The 17,910-nt window shown below is 37.9% G+C and overlaps 1 protein-coding gene across 3 annotated transcripts in view; it reads left to right on the top strand.

Moving 5' to 3' along the window:
• LAMA3 (laminin subunit alpha 3) overlaps positions 1-17,910 on the top strand; it is a 106,546-nt gene that overhangs the window by 14,701 nt on the left and 73,935 nt on the right. For 2 of the 3 annotated variants that reach the window (XM_031503734.3, XM_085572010.1), the window contains exons 3-12: positions 1,778-1,895; positions 2,512-2,630; positions 4,178-4,348; positions 5,388-5,485; positions 7,015-7,130; positions 10,090-10,208; positions 13,999-14,089; positions 15,068-15,199; positions 16,665-16,727; positions 17,798-17,839. In XM_031503734.3, the coding sequence (XP_031359594.2) occupies positions 1,778-1,895; positions 2,512-2,630; positions 4,178-4,348; positions 5,388-5,485; positions 7,015-7,130; positions 10,090-10,208; positions 13,999-14,089; positions 15,068-15,199; positions 16,665-16,727; positions 17,798-17,839 (1,069 nt within the window). The remainder of the gene's footprint in view (positions 1-1,777; positions 1,896-2,511; positions 2,631-4,177; positions 4,349-5,387; positions 5,486-7,014; positions 7,131-10,089; positions 10,209-13,998; positions 14,090-15,067; positions 15,200-16,664; positions 16,728-17,797; positions 17,840-17,910) is intronic. The other variant, XM_085572009.1, reaches the window with a different exon arrangement.

Consider the following 17,910-nt stretch of genomic DNA (forward strand, 5'->3'; position numbering starts at 1 on the left):
TATCTCTGGATGTAAAACTGGTGCTTGTCAGGCTCTGCTAAATGGCAGGTTAAATTTCAGCACTAACAGAAAAGCTGGGTTATTTTCCTCCTGGTTCTCTCTGCATTGATCTAAGTCAGCAACATTCAGCAAAGCAAAAGTTTCTGAAATAGGTTGCAAGGTGCAATACCTGCTGCAGTGCAGTGCTTGGTGTGTGTGTGTAAAACAGGGGCTTGCCCTGGAGAGTAGTTGTACATACTACATAAATGAATGCACAACAAAAAAAATTCATTTTTTTTTCATCTGAGATGTGAGTTATTATCATTAGGACATGCTCCATGAAGTGCCTGAATTCCTCCAATTTCTCCTTGAAGTTTTACTTTCTACTGTGAATGCAGCATACAGATATTCAGAAGTTGATGTCTGAAATAGATGTGTGAGGATGGAGGCAGCATCTTGCCATGAGATTGCCATATGCAGAGCTGGTTAGGGACAGGTATCTATTTCACTGCATTATTCACCATTTGCATCTGCCTCTTGGTGGTCCCAGTTAGTGTGACAGCTATTGAATTGTTCCTGGCTGACAGCTGAATGGGCCAGGCATGCCAAAAGTTGCTGTTCCCAATTCATGGTTGAGAGCTTGTATGCACTTGTGGTTTGGAGTCTAATAAACTTTGCAAAGTATTAGCTTCAGGGTTATGACATTTATGAGGTATGAGCAAAGATAAAGTGCTTGTGTGTGTTTGATGTGGGGGCTCTGGCAGCAGTTACTTGAAAAACTGCTGACTGCAGTCTCCCCAAAGTGAAAATCTCCTGCCAGCAGATGATTCTCAGTTGAGGTTGTTGAGGGGGAAATTCCAGTGCAGCTTCACTTGAATATTGAGTGTACCTCAGTATTGGTTCACTTTTATTGACAGCTCCATCCATGTCAAGGTTTAATTTTTAAATGGCCTTTAGAATGAATTTCTGTTTAGTTTTTTGTGTAAAGGTAATTTTTATTGATGTTCTGGTTTTTAGATAGACTGTGGACTATCCCAAGATGCTTACAGTAAGACTTCTGTCTTGTAAGACCCATTTCTTCTCTAGTGCTTGGGAGCCCTCGTGTGATACACAATGAGCACCTAAATCACAAGATTAAAATCTTGGCCTTGGGAACCTTGAGCTGATGGAACTCTCTGAGCTGTTTCAGACACTGAATGAGTTACCAGTTACAAAAATCTCTCCTTTGCTGTTTGATCCCCACAAACTCTGGGGTGGCTTGCTTCCATTAATTGGAAAGTCTGTCAAGTAGCAAATTCATTAAGAAATAATCTTAACATGAGGGAGCAGGTGGCTGGGATTATTGGCAACCAAAGGAGTCACAGTGAAAAGAGTATTTGCATTTTCTCTTACATGATTTTGATATTCCTTAGCTACAAGCACAATTACGTGCTTGGAATGCATTACAAATATACCAGGGTGCTGCAAAAGCAGCTTAGTTGAGTGATACAGCTTTTCCAGGTTCAGTACTGTACCCTTAACACATCCAAGCAATCAGTCAGCTGCACAACAGACCTGTTTGAAATGTGGGAGATGGCATTTAACACAGTCCTCTTGTAGATGTCAATGTCCTTGAGCACATTGCCAGGTCAAGTGAGAATCTGGCCTCTGATTTTTAGTGAGAATGAAACTGCAGAGAATAACCTTCTCCCTGTGCACTAAAGAAAAAGTGGTTTTTTGCATTAGTTTTATTATTTCTGTGCTTTTATAGAGTTAAAAAAAAAGCTCCTGATAAGATCTATGTACATTCTGTTACCAGCTCTTCCATGTTGCCTATATCCTTATCAAGTTTGCAAATTCTCCTCGTCCAGATCTCTGGGTCTTGGAAAGATCAGTGGACTTTGGAAAATCTTATGTTCCCTGGCAATATTTTGCTTGTAAGTATCAATCTTTCTGTCACTGGTCTTTTGGGGACAGGTTTCTTCAATAATCTCCTCAGTAGCAGCAAAATGAAACCATGGGGCTTGCTGAAAATTTCACCTGCAGAGAGGACAGTGAATGTTAAATACATTTATCTTGTCTTATTTAGCCACAATAAATTAGTGGTAGGAGTGTATGAGTGTGGTATTTTGGAAGTGTATTTCAGCACATGAATATTTTTCACTTTTTTAGTAATTTCTGGTTTGTTTTGTTTCTCTTGTTTTTTGGGTATGCCAGAACTTCAGTGTCCTTCATCCCTTGGGAACCTGGAGTTTCTTACAAAAACCGAAGTCAAATACAAATGCAAAATCTTGGAGTAGCTATATAGCTCTTTTTCTGGTGATGATATGAGAAGTACTGTGCCATGTCTTGTCAGGCACCACTGAATTGTTTAGGAAGAGAAATTATTATTTTGAGCAATGTCTATTACTCTGTGCTGACTGACACAATCACTGTCATTACTCTCTTATTGGGAGAATTTACCTGAAACCACAGAGGATGCCTCTCTGCTAATTTAAATTAGAACAATAGGGCCTACTTTATATAAAATTAATTTTGTTCTTGCTTGACTAGACTCGAGAGCAGATTGTTTGGAGCGCTTTGGAAAGGAAGCAAATCTTCCCGTGAGGAGGGACAGCGATGTCCTGTGCACCACCGAGTACTCTCGCATCGTGCCTCTTGAAAATGGAGAGGTAGGTGCTTTCAGGAAGTCATGTGTGATGCTGGAAGCAAACATCAATGGTTTCAGAAGTTTGTTGGGAGTAATTTTTTAGCTGTGACTCTCTGAATCTCCATCAGTAAGTCCATAACCTAAACCTCAGTGAGATTTTGGGAGCGTGACCTGACTCCTCCTAATTTTCACCATTATCTATTGGGGGTAGGGGCTGCTCAGGGAAATCTGTGTTGATATTTGTCATAATTTATGTACCTCACTATATTCATGTGCATTTGAAGGGGTTGACTGCATTTTCTGAATACTTCCAATGTGCATGGCAAAACTTGGTGCACCAGAATTGCTCATGTGAGTAAAGGCTGTAGGAACAGATATTTACCATTCAAGAAATAGTAGCTGTTAAAAAAAAATATATATATATATAAAAGAAAGCTACATGTTTATAATATAATAAAAGTATTTGGAAAACATTGGAAAACATAAAAAATTGATTTTAGCCCTTGTTGCTTGTTAGGCAGAACTGTGGCTTGTATTACTTGAATGAATGCTAAACTCCTGGATGTGCTGATGGCTCCTCCTGGCATTCTGCTCTTATGCCCAATGTTGTTAAAATCCAGATCTGAACTCCTCAAGAGTTATTCAGAGTTTTAAGCAGATTAAAATATTTTTAATATTAAAATAGAGCTTATTTGTTAAAGTATCTGTAAAATTTTCCTAATCAGATATTGTAAAGAATAATTTCCACAGAAGAATACTGCTGGTGCCATTCCCTATTACATGCTCTATGACTTTTCCTGAAGGAATTGTGCTGCAATTGGCACAATCATCATATCCTTGTTATGTGTTTGGGAGTATAGGAGCCATTTGAAAATAGTAATCTGTTATCTGGGTGGTTATAAATAAATTCAAGTTTTTACTGAGGCCTGTACGTACAAACTAGGTTTTTCATTCAATAGAGATTCATGATTGCTGGCAGCTGTTTCTTTAAAAAATGAAAAAGTATTGGATCCCTTGTTTTGGAAGTCAGAGAAACCTGCTTTCATGTGAGGGGATTTTCCAAAGCAACACTGTGTACTTTCTTCCAGAAGACCATTAATATGCTTGCAGGCACTGGACCTGTTAACAATAATATTTTCCAGGAATGTTTATGCTTTGACCCAAAAATAAATGTGCCTTGGGAAAGAGCCAAAATCTGATGTTTTTAATCAGGCTAAACTTCCATTGACACTGTCAACTGTTCAAACAACTACTTATAACTATTCCTATTGTTTATTTTCCAATTAAAATGTACTTTTTGCATGCTATACCTAGTGTTTTCAAAACAGATAGATGCATTTATTTTTTTTTTCTGATTTGTTATATGGATAATAAGAATACAGGAGGCTCCAATGCTAACAACACTATTTTTCCCAATATCCTGACTTTAGTATGAAACACCTAGTTATTACTGCAAATGTGTTCAGAAACAATAGTAAGTTTTTGGTTCTTTTATTAATTCAGCTCTATGCTGCTAATGGCAATTGCAGTTGATATATTTTAACAAGTGTGTGCTTACTTCTTTTTTAGATTGTAGTATCTCTGGTAAATGGCCGCCCAGGAGCAAAAAACTTCACTTATTCCCCTGGTCTTCAAGAATTCACAAAGGCAACAAACATCCGCCTCCGTTTTCTCAGAACTAATACTCTTCTTGGACACTTGATATCCAAAGCTCAGCAGGACCCCACTGTAACTCGTAGAGTAAGTACTGTTGTCACTGAGGTGTAAATACCCACCAATCATACCCAGCATGTTAGGGACCAAAAAATGGTCTGAATGTTTAAAGTTTGCAACATCCTGACAATGAGATTTGCATTGACCCACCTTGAAATCCCCATATTTTTATCCAGGTTTGTTTGAGACAGGAAGGTTACATGGATTTATGGAGGGGCAGTAATGATTAATGATTTTGTAACAGACCATTTTCACTCCCTGCTTTCTAATATGGAAGGACGCTGAGTGAATCATGGGAGCTGTAAGGAGCCAAAGCAAAATTATTCTAAATTATCTTATGCAGAACTGAACAACTAAAGCCCTTCAAATTTATTTGGCACTATTTTCTGGTGTTTACTCACAAAAGATTTTCAGAAAATAGTACCTGAGTTTATGAAGGAGCAGAAATCAAAGACTGTACTTGAAAGTTGCCCTCTTTCCACAAATAATTTGAGATGCCTGGGTGTTTTCAGTGCATTTTGGGCTATCCAAGAGCCTGAAGGACAGAGTTCCACTCTCATTCAGTGGGTAAATATAAGGAAATACAGGAACACTGCACAGAAATTAATATACTCACAGAGATTTCAGACTTCATATTGTATTGCTATTTTTAACCTTTTCATTTAAAATGAAGATTTGGTAACAATTGGAGGAAACCCTGGGGTGAGGCACCACACAAATGTCTGCACTGAAAAACATAAAGCTGTTCCAGTTATTTGACAGCACTTCCATCAAGCACCCTTGCTGCCTTAAGTAAATTTTAAGACTTTGTTCACAGGCAGAGATAAATGGAGTATGCAGTTTACTTGGCAAGCAGCACAGCTTTAGTGTGAGGAACTTCTGGTATTATCCTGGCTGTTGGTTGTAGGATAGCTGAATGAAATCTCAAGGGTTTTATTAAATTCCTAAAGGAGACTGCAAATTTTTATTGTAGAGACCTTCCAAATCTAGCAAACCTTATGTTGATATTTCTAACACAATACAAGCAAGGAATGATCTATACATACTTCTTGTGCTTGTTCCACAGTATTACTACAGTATAAAGGACATCAGTATTGGTGGTCGATGTGTTTGCCATGGCCATGCTGAAGTATGTAGTCCAAAAAGTGCTGAAAACCAATACCAGTAAGTAAACAGAGACTGACATTTATCTGAGAAAAACAATACATGAATGCTTTCAAATGACCTTTTCTTATTATAGAATTATGTATTTTTACAAGGATTTTTTTTAATATTAAAAAAAAATAGAACCTGCAAGAAAATATTGGGACATAGGTTGGGAAGAAAACATGTCAAAAGTGATTGTATGTGAAATATAATAATAGAAAATCTTTAGTTAGGTTTTTTGCTTTAATTGAAGTACAAATTTGGCAGATTGAATAATTTCTTAGAAACCCATAGTTCTTTGAGTTGAACATCACCTTCTGATGATGATATCATAAGACGTGAGTTGATATCACCTTATTACATCAGGAATTAGAAGTCTAACTCAGGAACAAAATCAGTCAACTTCATGGAGATATTGAGCACTATAACTGAGCTCATGCAAGATCAAATGGCTTTAGATCATTACTCTAAAAACATAAAAACAAACTGAATGGAGTATTCCCTTTCCTTGTCAAGTTTGTGACCTCCACGTTGATTTCACAGGGAGTTAGATCAGCTTCTTGGCTTGACTGCTACAGGGAAATCACTATGAATAATCAGCCTGTCTCAAACATATTTTAAAAACCTGCTTTAAACCAGCTGTTGCTCTTATCCATGCTGGCATAAAAACAAACTTTTATCAGGACGATGCAGTATTTTCAGTTATGTTTTAATGAAGAGTAAGTGGGGGAGATGGGTGCTTCCATTCCATGTGTCTGTGCTACAGAAAAATAAGTAAAGAAGGTGAGAAATCTATGCAAATAGGATGATTATTCTGGAAACTTTTATTGCCCCTGTGTTACTAGACTACATACATAAGAGAAGAATATTGTAAAAGGCCTCCTGAGTCCCAAGGCCTTTGTTTCTCCAGGGATTCAGTTACTATGCAGGATGGTAAGACCTAGCTCATAATTAGACCCTGCTCTTTAAGTAGGCTATTCAGCTAAATAAATCAAAAACCTCCTTACCTTTTGTTGGTGAACAGTGTTCACTATCTTAAAAATAACAAGATCAAGTTATGATCATGGTTTATTAAAAACACTGATAATATTATTATAAACAAAGCATAATGGAAACATTAAGAAAGCATGCATTTAAAGATGATAAATATTTTAATTACTGTAGGCCAACAAGCTTGAGCCTTGAAACAAAGTTAAAACCAGATACATCCTAAACTATTGTGTATCAACTTGATTTAATAATCTACAATAGTTTCATAATCTAGTCTATGGAATCCAATTATAAACATTTTCTATAAGTAATGTGTTCTAATAAACTCATAATCACACGATTAAAATAATCAATCTTGAAGAATTTTAGGAAAGTTCCAAATTGTACAAGTATTACTGATTGAATTCTCTACATGTGAGGTTTATAGCCTATCCTTTCCATACTATATGTAAGTCTTGGACTGCAGTAAAATTAAGAAAATACTAATAAGTTTTTATTTAAAATCTTAAGACATAAATTTTAAGCCTAACTTCATTAAGAGGCTTTTATTTCTATAGGTTTCAGTGTGAATGTCAGCATAACACTTGTGGAGAAACCTGTGATCATTGCTGCCCTGGATATAATCAGAAACAGTGGCAACCTGCAACAGCTGGGAGCACAAACATATGTGAACGTGAGTAGCCACAAAGATAATGGGTTAAAAGAGATACTGACAAGAGGGTAGTAACTAGCTGTAGCACACGTGTTCATGGAACATCACCAGCATGCTTTAACACCTTTTTTTTCTGCACAGAGAAAATACTTTCCATACAGGAATAAATAATCAAAACTGCAGTGAATATTATTAATGTTCTTCTTTCTTATTAAACAGTGAAAGTAATAATTTGTGTGAGAATATGACATGAGAAAAGTAGAAGACTTTTTGTAGAATGTTGAGTCAACATTTCTCCCCAGTCATAACTGTCTGCTGACAGAATCTGGGTCTGCAAGCAGAGCAGAGACCGTAGGCATCTTGTACATCTCCAAAATGCTCCTTTCCATCACCTGGCCTCTTGGTGTTTGGATCACAGAGAGTTTGCTCGAGGCTGCCACTGCTCACAGGTGCTTGAGCTGCCCTCGCTTCCCAGGCTGAGAGCTGCCCCTCACTGACCATGTGCCAGTGGCACAAAGGTGTTTGTGGTGGGGAATCCTGGCAATTCCACACTCGTATCTCTTCCCATCCTTGTATTTGGGTGTTTGGAGGATGTTAGCCCTCCAGACTGAGTAGTCAAGCTGGAGAAGCCCATTCATTTCCCTTCTCCCACTTTCCCTGTGTTTAGTTCTTAAAGCAAGTGACAACATGGACCCTCTTTTGGTGATGGGTTTGTACTGTCACACGTGGGTGTTTTGCATCCCCCTGGGTAGAAACCAGGTGGGCTGGTACAGAGCATTGCAACCTCTGTGCACAATCATTTCCTTTGTGTCTCGCCCAATTTATTTTTCTTGTCTGCCTTTCCTGAGAGTAGCATAGCCAGAACAAACTCTTTAACAGGAGAACCTTATTTGAAAGCCAAGGAGATGTACCTATATAATTACTCTGAGGAATAAAGAGATAGCTTGTTTAATTAAAACTGCAGTACTAAGACTTGGGAGGGGAGAAGGAGTTTGTGTGTGATTAAAATGTTTGATATGAGGTAGGCATGTTGGGACACAGTTTTTGAACAATATTTGAAACCTCATTCAATTCCCCCTCTTTAAAAGAAAAACATTTTTTGCCAGAAAAGAGACAGACAAAGAGCATAAATAATGTCATGTTTTTTGAAGAATGAGTGTATAGAAGATCACCTACAAGATTCTGAGCCAAAACCACTTCTTTTCTAACTACTTCTGAAAAAATATCCTTTTTAGTTTAATATCCTTTTAGTATGGATTGCTCCTAGCAGTTTTAGGTGATTTGTTGAGAGCATTTGCCAGGTGCAGGCTTCTTCACCTGGCAGCCAGTAGTGAAGGAATTAAGACAACTTATTCAACATTACAGAAGCCTGAGGTTCCTTGAGAGAAACTGATGGAAGGAGGTTGGTGGGAGCTTGTAGGAATCAGCCCAAAATTTTGCTGAGCTTTCCAGTACATATGGATCAGCAAATGGCCCAAATGGTGTGAAAAGGTGCTTGATGAGGTAGAAGGGATTTCTATTCCCCTATAAGTGAAAATGCTGCTACTGTAACCAGAGCAAATAATTTCCCATTGCTGTTAGAAGACATAGCTGAGCTGTAGCTCACAGGTGGTTTGGCCCTAGAGGCAAGAGAGGTTTTATTTACATTGTAATTATACATATATATTTATAATATTATCTTTTTTTCCTTTTCTGACTTAATAGCTTAAACCAACATCTCATTTATGAGATGTTTTATTTTCTTGAAGAATTTTATTAGTAAGAAAACCCAAAAGTCTTTGTAGGCTATTACATCCTGGTTAGGGAACCGAGTCTTGAACCCTGTCCAGTTCTTGTCAGCAGACCATAAGGGAGCCTGATGGCAGGGCACCTCCTCAACGGTGTGGTTGGTGATTTCTAGGAAAAGGCTTCCTTATCCACAATTCTTCAGATAAAAAGACATAGAGAGAATGCAGAGAATGATGCAGTTTCTCTTCTCATGTCTCTATGATTATGTAACAAGACATGGAGAATCAGTTGTCCCTGAATTGTCCTCCCAGTAGTGCCAGGAACTTGGAATAGAGCTTGGAAGGATTACCTTCGATATGCTTCCCTCATCCTGAAGAATGGGCAGAGCCCTTAGCTTCTGTAACCCACTGTCTTCCAGAGGTTCATGTCCCCTGGTCCAGATGAAGGGAGTATTTCCCTAAACATGCAGTAATAGCTTTATCAAGTCATAACTTTACGAATTTCCTGGGAAAGCAGTTTCCTGTAATTTAAAGATCAGCTAGCACCCAGATGCTTGGGGAAGCATGTTTTTGCTACCTGCATTCTTTCAAAAATATTCCCATTTGCCTCTACATCAAAGAAGGAAAATCAAATTAAAAAAAAAAAAAAAAGAGGACATTGAATGAATTTATGGCACTTTGGTTTATTCTATTTGTTTGTTGTTATGGTTGGCTTCTAATCAGAATTATATTATAGCCGAGTTTGCTGCTATATCTGTAGCTACAGCTGAATATGAGAGTTCTTTGGAGTAGGTCTTTTTATTTAATGTATCTTATCTATAATTGTTAATTTTAAATAAAAGCTTTGTACACATAGCATCAGTCCAGATGTATTTTTGAGATGTAGCAAAATAAACATTTGAATATGTTTTTGATAATTAAAAAGAAAAACTACTGTGACCATTCTTCTGGAGTTTCCTAGTTCTGCATTTATGCATAATTATACAGTTTTGAGATAGTACAAGTGTTGCTTTCTCTGGTAAGACTAGCTGCACGTTTTCTTCATGTCCACATTACTGTACTATCTTTCTGTTATGAAAATCCAGTTGTTTATAGCTAAGTGTGTGCTTCTGAGTATACTTCAGCATGCCTGAGTGTATGTACACACATAAAAAAATTCTAATCTACTTTTATACCTCTGCTGGAAGTAAATGCTAGAGATTGCTAAATTCCAGCATTATAGAGAAAGCTGACCTGGAACATTACTTTTTCAGCCTGCAATTGCCACGGACATGCCACTGATTGCTTCTATGATGCTGATGTCGATCAGCAACGAGCAAGCTTAAACATCCATGGGCATTATGAAGGTGGAGGAGTCTGCATTAACTGCCAGGTAAAAAGGTCATTTTGATCAGTTTAGAAAAATGCTCACACCAGTAGTTTTGGGTCTGACCAGTCCAGAAAAGACCATTTGTCTGATGGTTTTACTACTTGTACTCAAAGTGTGGAAAAAGGTGCGTGAAAATAATTTACCTTGTTTAATATTGCTTGGTAATGTGTAAAAGACACATAAAAATTGTATTTATGCTCAGTCCTGTGTGATCCAAATAAAACCACACAATCAAAGCAAACAATTTGATCAGCTATAAAAATTCCCTTTCCTGTTGTAGCAAACTCTGCCATTTCCCTGCTTAACTGAAGGAAGTAAAATTAACCAAATAAAATGTCAGTTCAGGCCAGCTGGTTCCTTGCTGTGGCAAAACACAGAGGACTCTTTCTCATCAGCAGAAATAAAGGAGGATCTAGACTATACCAAGACAGAAAGTTATAGGTATTGGGAAAGCACAGAATCATAGAAGAGCCTTCTGGAATCCTTTTGGACTAGTGCTCCACTCAAACTAAGGCTGAATGCAAAATTATATCTTCTTGCACTGAGAAACGTCCAGTTGAATTCTGCAAATTTCTGAGGATGCACTTTACACACACTCTGGGTAACCTTTAACAACACTTAATCATACTCCTGTTCTGTAGGAATTTCCCCAGTTGTGTGATAGTTGGCTTTTGGGCTTCAGCTGTGCTTACATGAGAAGAGTTGGTTCTGTCATTTGTGTAGAGGAAAGATGCCTTAGGTAGAGGAAAACAGCCATTAGGCACCTTCCCCCTCCACACCAACCAAAGTCATTCCCTCAGGGGAATGAGCTTTCTAAATGTCCTAGAGGCTCTATTGGATTGAATCAAAAGTTGTGAATTTGGAATCAGAGACCTTACACTGTGTGTGTCATAAATGGATAGCACACTCTTGGAAAGAGCAAGAATTTCTTTCGTTCTGATTTTGTTCTACTCTGGCAATGACTACAAGGAAAGATCAAATAAGACTCTGATAAAGATCTAATCTGGGCCTTATCTCTGCAAGACTGAACTACTTGACCTCCTGATGTCCCTTACAATCTGAGTCATTCATTAGTTCAGTGATCTCGTGGTTAAATAAATCCAGACTTACTTGGAAGTCTGTCTTCCTTTTGTTATCAAGTCATCTGATGTATGACAAGCAGCTGACCAGAATTTTGCTTTGCAGAAAAATGATCATCAATTCTACGTTCCTATGAAACCTATGCATCATGATTAAAATGTTGTGCATTTTAAAATATAGCTGTATTTAAGCAACAAAAAAGGCAAATATCCAGTGTAGACTATATTTTCCATATTTTTGCCACAACATAATCAGGTATTGTCCAAAAGGCAGAAGAGAATAGCGTTATTTTTACTAACATGAGTAGAAGAAATGTTCTTTGTCTTCCCATCAACATTTCTGTGCAGAACTTTGTTCATGCAGTCTAGTAAGATTTACCATGTTGGTCCTTTCTATCAGCTCTTTGTTTACAAAAGAACATTTCTTTTAATACTGCTTCAAATATAGAAAATAGCAAAAATAGTCTAATCTACAAATCCTGATACCAATTGTTTTAATTAATTTTAATTTTTTTAAATTAGGTTGGATTAAGTGAGTTTACTATTAATCCAATTATAGCTTTCTTTTTTTTTTTGTTTTGAGGAAGGGTGTTTGTTGGGTTTGTTTTGGGTTTGGTTTTTTTGTTTGTTTGTTTGGGGTTTTTGTTTCTGTTTTCTGTTTTCATTGGCAAAACAAAGGGCATGAATTTTAGTTTAATTTTTCTGTTTGTGTCAGGGGAAAGAAAAATTTTAGGAATGGATGCCCAAATGAAGAAGTGATATAAATTAAGTGTTGCATACAAAGATAATATCAGTTTATTTAGAATAAGGTGACAAAGGAGCTCTGGAAATCACACAATCCTACTCAGAGTAGGTCTAATTAGATCAGATTGCTCAGGAACTCGTTCCTCCAAGCTTTGAACACCTCCAAAGATTGGAATGCCACAGCTACTCATGGCAACCTGTTCCAGTGTTTGACTGCCTGCATGACATATTTTGTCTCCAATATCTAATTGACATTTCCCATGTTTCAGTCTGTGCCTGTTGCCTCTGTCCTTTTTCTTTGCACCTCTGATGGGAGTCCAGGTCCATCCCCTCTGTATTCTCTGATCCTGTAGTTGTTGGTAGCAATAAATTCACCCTCTTCTTCTTAATGCTGAAGAAACCCAACCACCTTCTTGGATGTCATGTGCTTCTGTCCCTCACCATCTGTGTGGGTCTGCCCACAACACCTGTTGTCGTATCACAGACTGGGTCCATGTGGTTGATTTGAGAGTATTTTGCCCGAGTAAACTATGCTGGATATGTCCCATCACCTCCTTGTCCTTTGTCTGTTCTAAATGTGTTCACTGGCTCTCCTTCCCCACTGAGCAATTGGCCTCTTCCCCCATCAGCTTTCCTTTTGCTGCTCCTCTATGCTTGGAATCTTTCTTTTTGCACATCACCTTCCTTGCTAGTTTTAACTCTGCTAAGCTTTGCCGTTCTTAAGTCTACTTTTGCATATTTGGGCAATGTCTTTGTATTGCCACCAAATAGCCTGTCCCTGCTTTCACCTTCCATGCACTTTCTTTTTGAGTTTGAGATCAGTCAGGAACTCCATCTGTGCTGGCCTTCTGCCATGCTAGCATGTTGGAAAAAACTGTTCTAGTTCTAGTCCACAAGAATCAACTCTCTTGGTCCCCTTTCCTACCCAGGACACTTTCACACAGGATCTTCTTAAGCAGCTCTCTGAGCAAGGACAAATCTGCTTTTCAGAAGCCCAGAACTGTAATTCTGCTATTTGTCTTGTTTACTTGTCTTTCTTTCATGCATTCAAAATAGCTTCTGGATTACTTTTTTTAATTACCCTGCTGTGTTGTCCATCTGGCATCTTCCCAAAGCTCTGTCTGGGCTAAGGCCACTCATGTGCCACTGGAGTGAGCAGTGCTGAAGAACTTGCAGAGTCCTGAGTGCCCTGCTCATGAACTGCTCACCAGCCCATGCAGGAAATGCTGTGTCCCTGAATTGCAACATCCCCTAAGGAGGAACTAAACAGGGAGTGGGAGCTGGGGGAATTGTTTTAGTTGCTCCAGGGCAGAGCTTCCTGCTCTGGTTCCCTGGCACTTGTGTCTGTGAGCTCATCAGGGTGCCTCATGACCATGATTTACTCAACTTGTACTTGCCATCACTGCTCTAGTTCAAATTACTTAGGATTTTTTTTTCTGGTATGCCTAAACCACATATTTATAGAGATATATACTTTTCTAGTGGAAAATCTATTTTGTGCTGGCTGGACTGTTCAGTTTTTGGATTCTTCTGGTATTGCTGATCTTAGACACAAGATAGTCAGAAAATTAATATATAGGATAAGAAAAAATTAATGTTGCCATTTCTTGAACAATATATACATAAGAAAGATATTCTTACAATATATATGTAAGAAAGTAGCCTAAAAGGAGATACTTTAGGGTATAAAGAGATGTTTTTCCAAAGGTTTTTTTTCAATGGGAGGAGGGGTTTATAGTGCTTTAAGAAAAAATTCAGATGCTTTATGTGAGAATACCAGGATTCAGAGCCCTGTAGAGAACAGATGGTTAAAGAACACTACATGATGATTGATTCTTTATTACAGTCATATTCAATTCTTTTCCCCCTCTTAGTTGTATATAGAAACAGTGTAAAGGATGTTATTGTTTCTTAATTCTTCCAAGTTCCTCTCCTTATCTTGTCTTATCGTTTTGTTTTATTTTGCACAGCATAACACAGCTGGGATTAACTGTGAGAAGTGTGCAAAAGGTTACTATCGTCCTTATGGTGTTCCAGTGAGAGCTCCCGATGGTTGCATACGTGAGTCCTTCTCTATGGAGTATCTTCTCCTGGTGGCTTGAGGGGTTTGGGCTATAATCAAGGCATAGGATATGTCTTTTGGGGGAAGAAAAAATGAAAAAATGGACAAAAGATGTTGGAGAGGAGCTACAAATTAAATTCTGTGTTGCTTTAAACCTTTTAAATTATATTCTTCTCAACTTAGTGTCATATGAGCTTACTCAGAACAGCAGAAAGATAGAAAATAGGCCATAAAAGGGTACGGAGGAGATAGGACCATGGAAACCTGGGATATTGCTACACACCCCGCAGTGAGGAGGACCTCAGAACCCCTGGGAAACCATTCTCATCTCCTGTTCTTGTGATCTTGTTTCTCTTAGCTCTCTGATGTACATGTGAGCTATCTTTTGACCCTTGGTCACTTGAAAATTTTATTCTATAGCTCAAAAAAATCACAAGGATCACGACTCTGATCTCATGCAGTGCTGAGCCCATCGACTAATAAGTGATGCAATAGGGTAATTACTGATAGAACATTTGAAAAAGAACCGATATAGGTAAGAGGAAAGTGTTGGATTACAAGGAGGCTGAAGGAGCCATGTGATAGGAGGTAGGAGGAAACTACAGTTATGCTGTGCTTGGGGATTGAAAGGAGTGGGAAAGCAGCAGAGCTTTGCGTGTAGTGTGTAAATGAAAGTGAATAGTGTGGTGCTTAGCCTAGACTACAGAGAGAGATGAGTGGCTGCCACAGAAAAATAGCTGTGGAGGAACAACATGCAGCTTTTGGAATTAAAAACTCCTAAATGCTCTAAGAAAATAACATGGGTTTTTCTTTTAAGGGAGGTATTGGTGATATGTAAAGACTTGGGAAATGTTAAGTCTTTAAATAATGAGTCATTCACATCTGCAGGTTTGTTGTTACAATGCCATTGTGCACTGCTGTAAAAGGCCAATTGATTATTTTTTAATGAGTGCCTAATTGCTGATACTTTTACTTAGCCTGCAGTTGTAACTTGGAGCATGCAGATGGCTGTGAGGAAGGGTCTGGCCGCTGCTTCTGTAAGCACAATTTCCAGGGAGACCACTGTGAACGCTGTGCTGATGGATTCTATGGTTACCCATTTTGTGTCTGTAAGTATACAAGTAAAATTCCCTCTTTTTCTGCATTAAAGAGTGAATGGTTTTCATTGCTTTTGACTTGGTTAAAAAACATCTGGTATTTCAGCTTCACATGTTTATATGTTCTGATAAATCAGTTCTTACAATACTGAAGAGAGTTGGGTTTATTTAACAAAATAATAGTGACTTGAAAAACAGAGATTGTGCTGCATTTTCAAAATTTTGAAATCATTTGAGACATCAGGTTTACAGCCTGATGAGTAACTTGTGAACTCACTGAATTGTGAACTCCAGTCCTAAAGTCCTGAAAAAATTGTTTAAACGTGTGTCAGGATTTTTAGGAATAAAGAACACCTGCACAGAGAAGTAGAACATGACTGTAATGACAGAGAGGGGAGAAAAAAGGTATGTGTTCTCCTTGACACCTCCTAGAATGTGGAACTTGCATCTCTGATAAACAGTGCTTTTCCTATAAAAATTACATCTGAAATAACTGAGCAGAAAATGTAGCATCAGGATTGATACATAAAAGCTTCCGACTCCATGAAAAGATTGCAGAAATGCACCAATGGGATGTTTTGTGCCTTCAGGAAAAAAGATGTGTGTTTCTGACAGCTGGCAAAAAACAAGTGTTGCTCTGGGGCAGGATCTGAGCTCTGACTAGAAGAGAAGTACCACAATGGAAACACAAGAAGAGGGAAAACAATACAAAACAAAGGAAAAAAAGACAAACTGTGAAAGCTGAATGTTGTTTGAATTCAATGGCTGTGATAGAATAGTGTCAATACACTGCATTCACAACTCATATATCTTCTTGATACACATATATCAGAACTCATATCACAACTCATATATCACAACTCATATATCTTCTTGATTGAAATCTGACATTTTTAAATTAGTTCAGCTCAGGTAGACATTGATTTGAGTCCCAGTGATGTGTGTAGCTCATTAACTTTAGATTCCATGTCAATGCAAGAAAATTTAAGAATAGGAAAGACAATCTGGAGGACTCTCCAGTACATCTTACATTAAGATGTACATGTCATAAATTATGGCAGTTTGTGTAGCAGGTGGTAATGCCACATAGAAGGAGATGGACCTTCAGCTGGAAGCAGGAAATCTGAAATAAATACAAAGATCCTTAGATAATTCTCACAATGCTGTCTAGTGTAAGAAAGCTTTCTGTACAAAAGGATAAGGAGCAGGAAAGCAACCTGCTGGCATTTCCAAATGGTGTCTGGCCTTTCATACTGCTTTTTTGAGATGGGAACCTTGTATCTGAATTGGGAATCAAAAGTGCTAAGTCTCTTACCTCTTTCCTAAGAAAAACTGAAGTTTGTTACTAAGCTGAAGTTGGTTACTAGAGTCATATGAATATCATGCTCTTGGTATTGATGGTAGAGGATTTCATTTTTTGCCATGATTTTTAATGTGTTTGTTTCAAATGTTCCTTGTTGTTTCTTTTGTTTTAAAGATGCTCCTGTATATGCTTCTACTTCTTCAATTCCAAGTGATGGTGTAGCTGGTGACATAATAGGCAAGTTCTTGGTGGTTTTCCCCCATTTCACTGTTTTTCCTCATGTTGCTATTTTTTACTGTTTCAGTGGTGCCTGCTCTTTTGTAGAATACTAGAATAATTGAGTTGATTTTTAGGTAGCAATTTTGCCTCTGTTGGTATTTATCTTTCAAGACAACTTTTGTTCTTGCCAGAAGTTCATCATACTGTCACATTTATACCAAACAGTTAGGTGGGCTATCTCCAGAAAGAGTTATGGATCAAAATAACTTCAGCGAGCCCCTGGCAAACATCTGCAGGAGGAGCTGACCATCTTGTTTGGTGCACTTAAGAACACATCCATCAAGTCTTTCTGACATGTACAACTTTCTGACATGACAACCACTGCTTTGTGGTGTAAATCTCTTTCTTGACGCTAACTGGCCTCTGCCTCTGGACTGTTCTCTCTCACCTGGCAAATTGTATGTTGCCCTTGGCAGTGAAGGACTTTGATTTCTAAGAAAGCTTCATATTTCTTGTTTAGCCCACTGCAAAACTTCCTGAAATCCATAAAATTATTCCCTTGGTGGGCTTATATTTTTTAGCCTATATTATCATTCTGCACAACAGAGATATCATCACAGCTAGCACTTAATCACTTGCATACATATAATGCACTTAACCTTGGTACAGCATCCAAAATAATTTCCCTGGTAGGTCTCTGAGTTGCATATCCCCTTTTCCCACAAATTTTTAAAAGGAAGAAAAAAAAAATCTAAAGGAAAGTGAATCAATATAACAGGAGAAAACAGATCTTGAGCTCTTTACCATTTAAACAAGCAACATCTGAATTTCAAGGCATAAAAAAGGCATCTGCCTCTAAATGGAAGTTTTAGTAGAAGTTGTACATTTTTGCTGTCAGACTAAGCACAATTGCAAATTGTGGTTTTTTGAATGAGATTTTGCACGTAAGACTCCTACAAATAGGGTATTTTTATTCAAGAATAATATTTACTAAGTACTGATCTATTTTTTGCTGCAAAATTACAAGGAATTCAGGGATTATATGCACTCACTTTCTTTTTTTCCTTTTTCTTTCCTGTTTTAACTAGAAGGAGGCTGCAAACCAGGGTATTTTGGCCCACAATGTCTGTGTAAGTGGCGTAGTTTCTTTGACACTTGGAGCCTGTGCTCCAGGATAAATGCCAACTTTTGGCTTCCAAAG

This window comes from Lonchura striata, chromosome 2 (genome assembly GCF_050655825.1).
Source record: "Lonchura striata isolate lonStrDom1 chromosome 2, ASM5065582v1, whole genome shotgun sequence".
Lineage (NCBI taxonomy): Eukaryota > Metazoa > Chordata > Aves > Passeriformes > Estrildidae > Lonchura > Lonchura striata.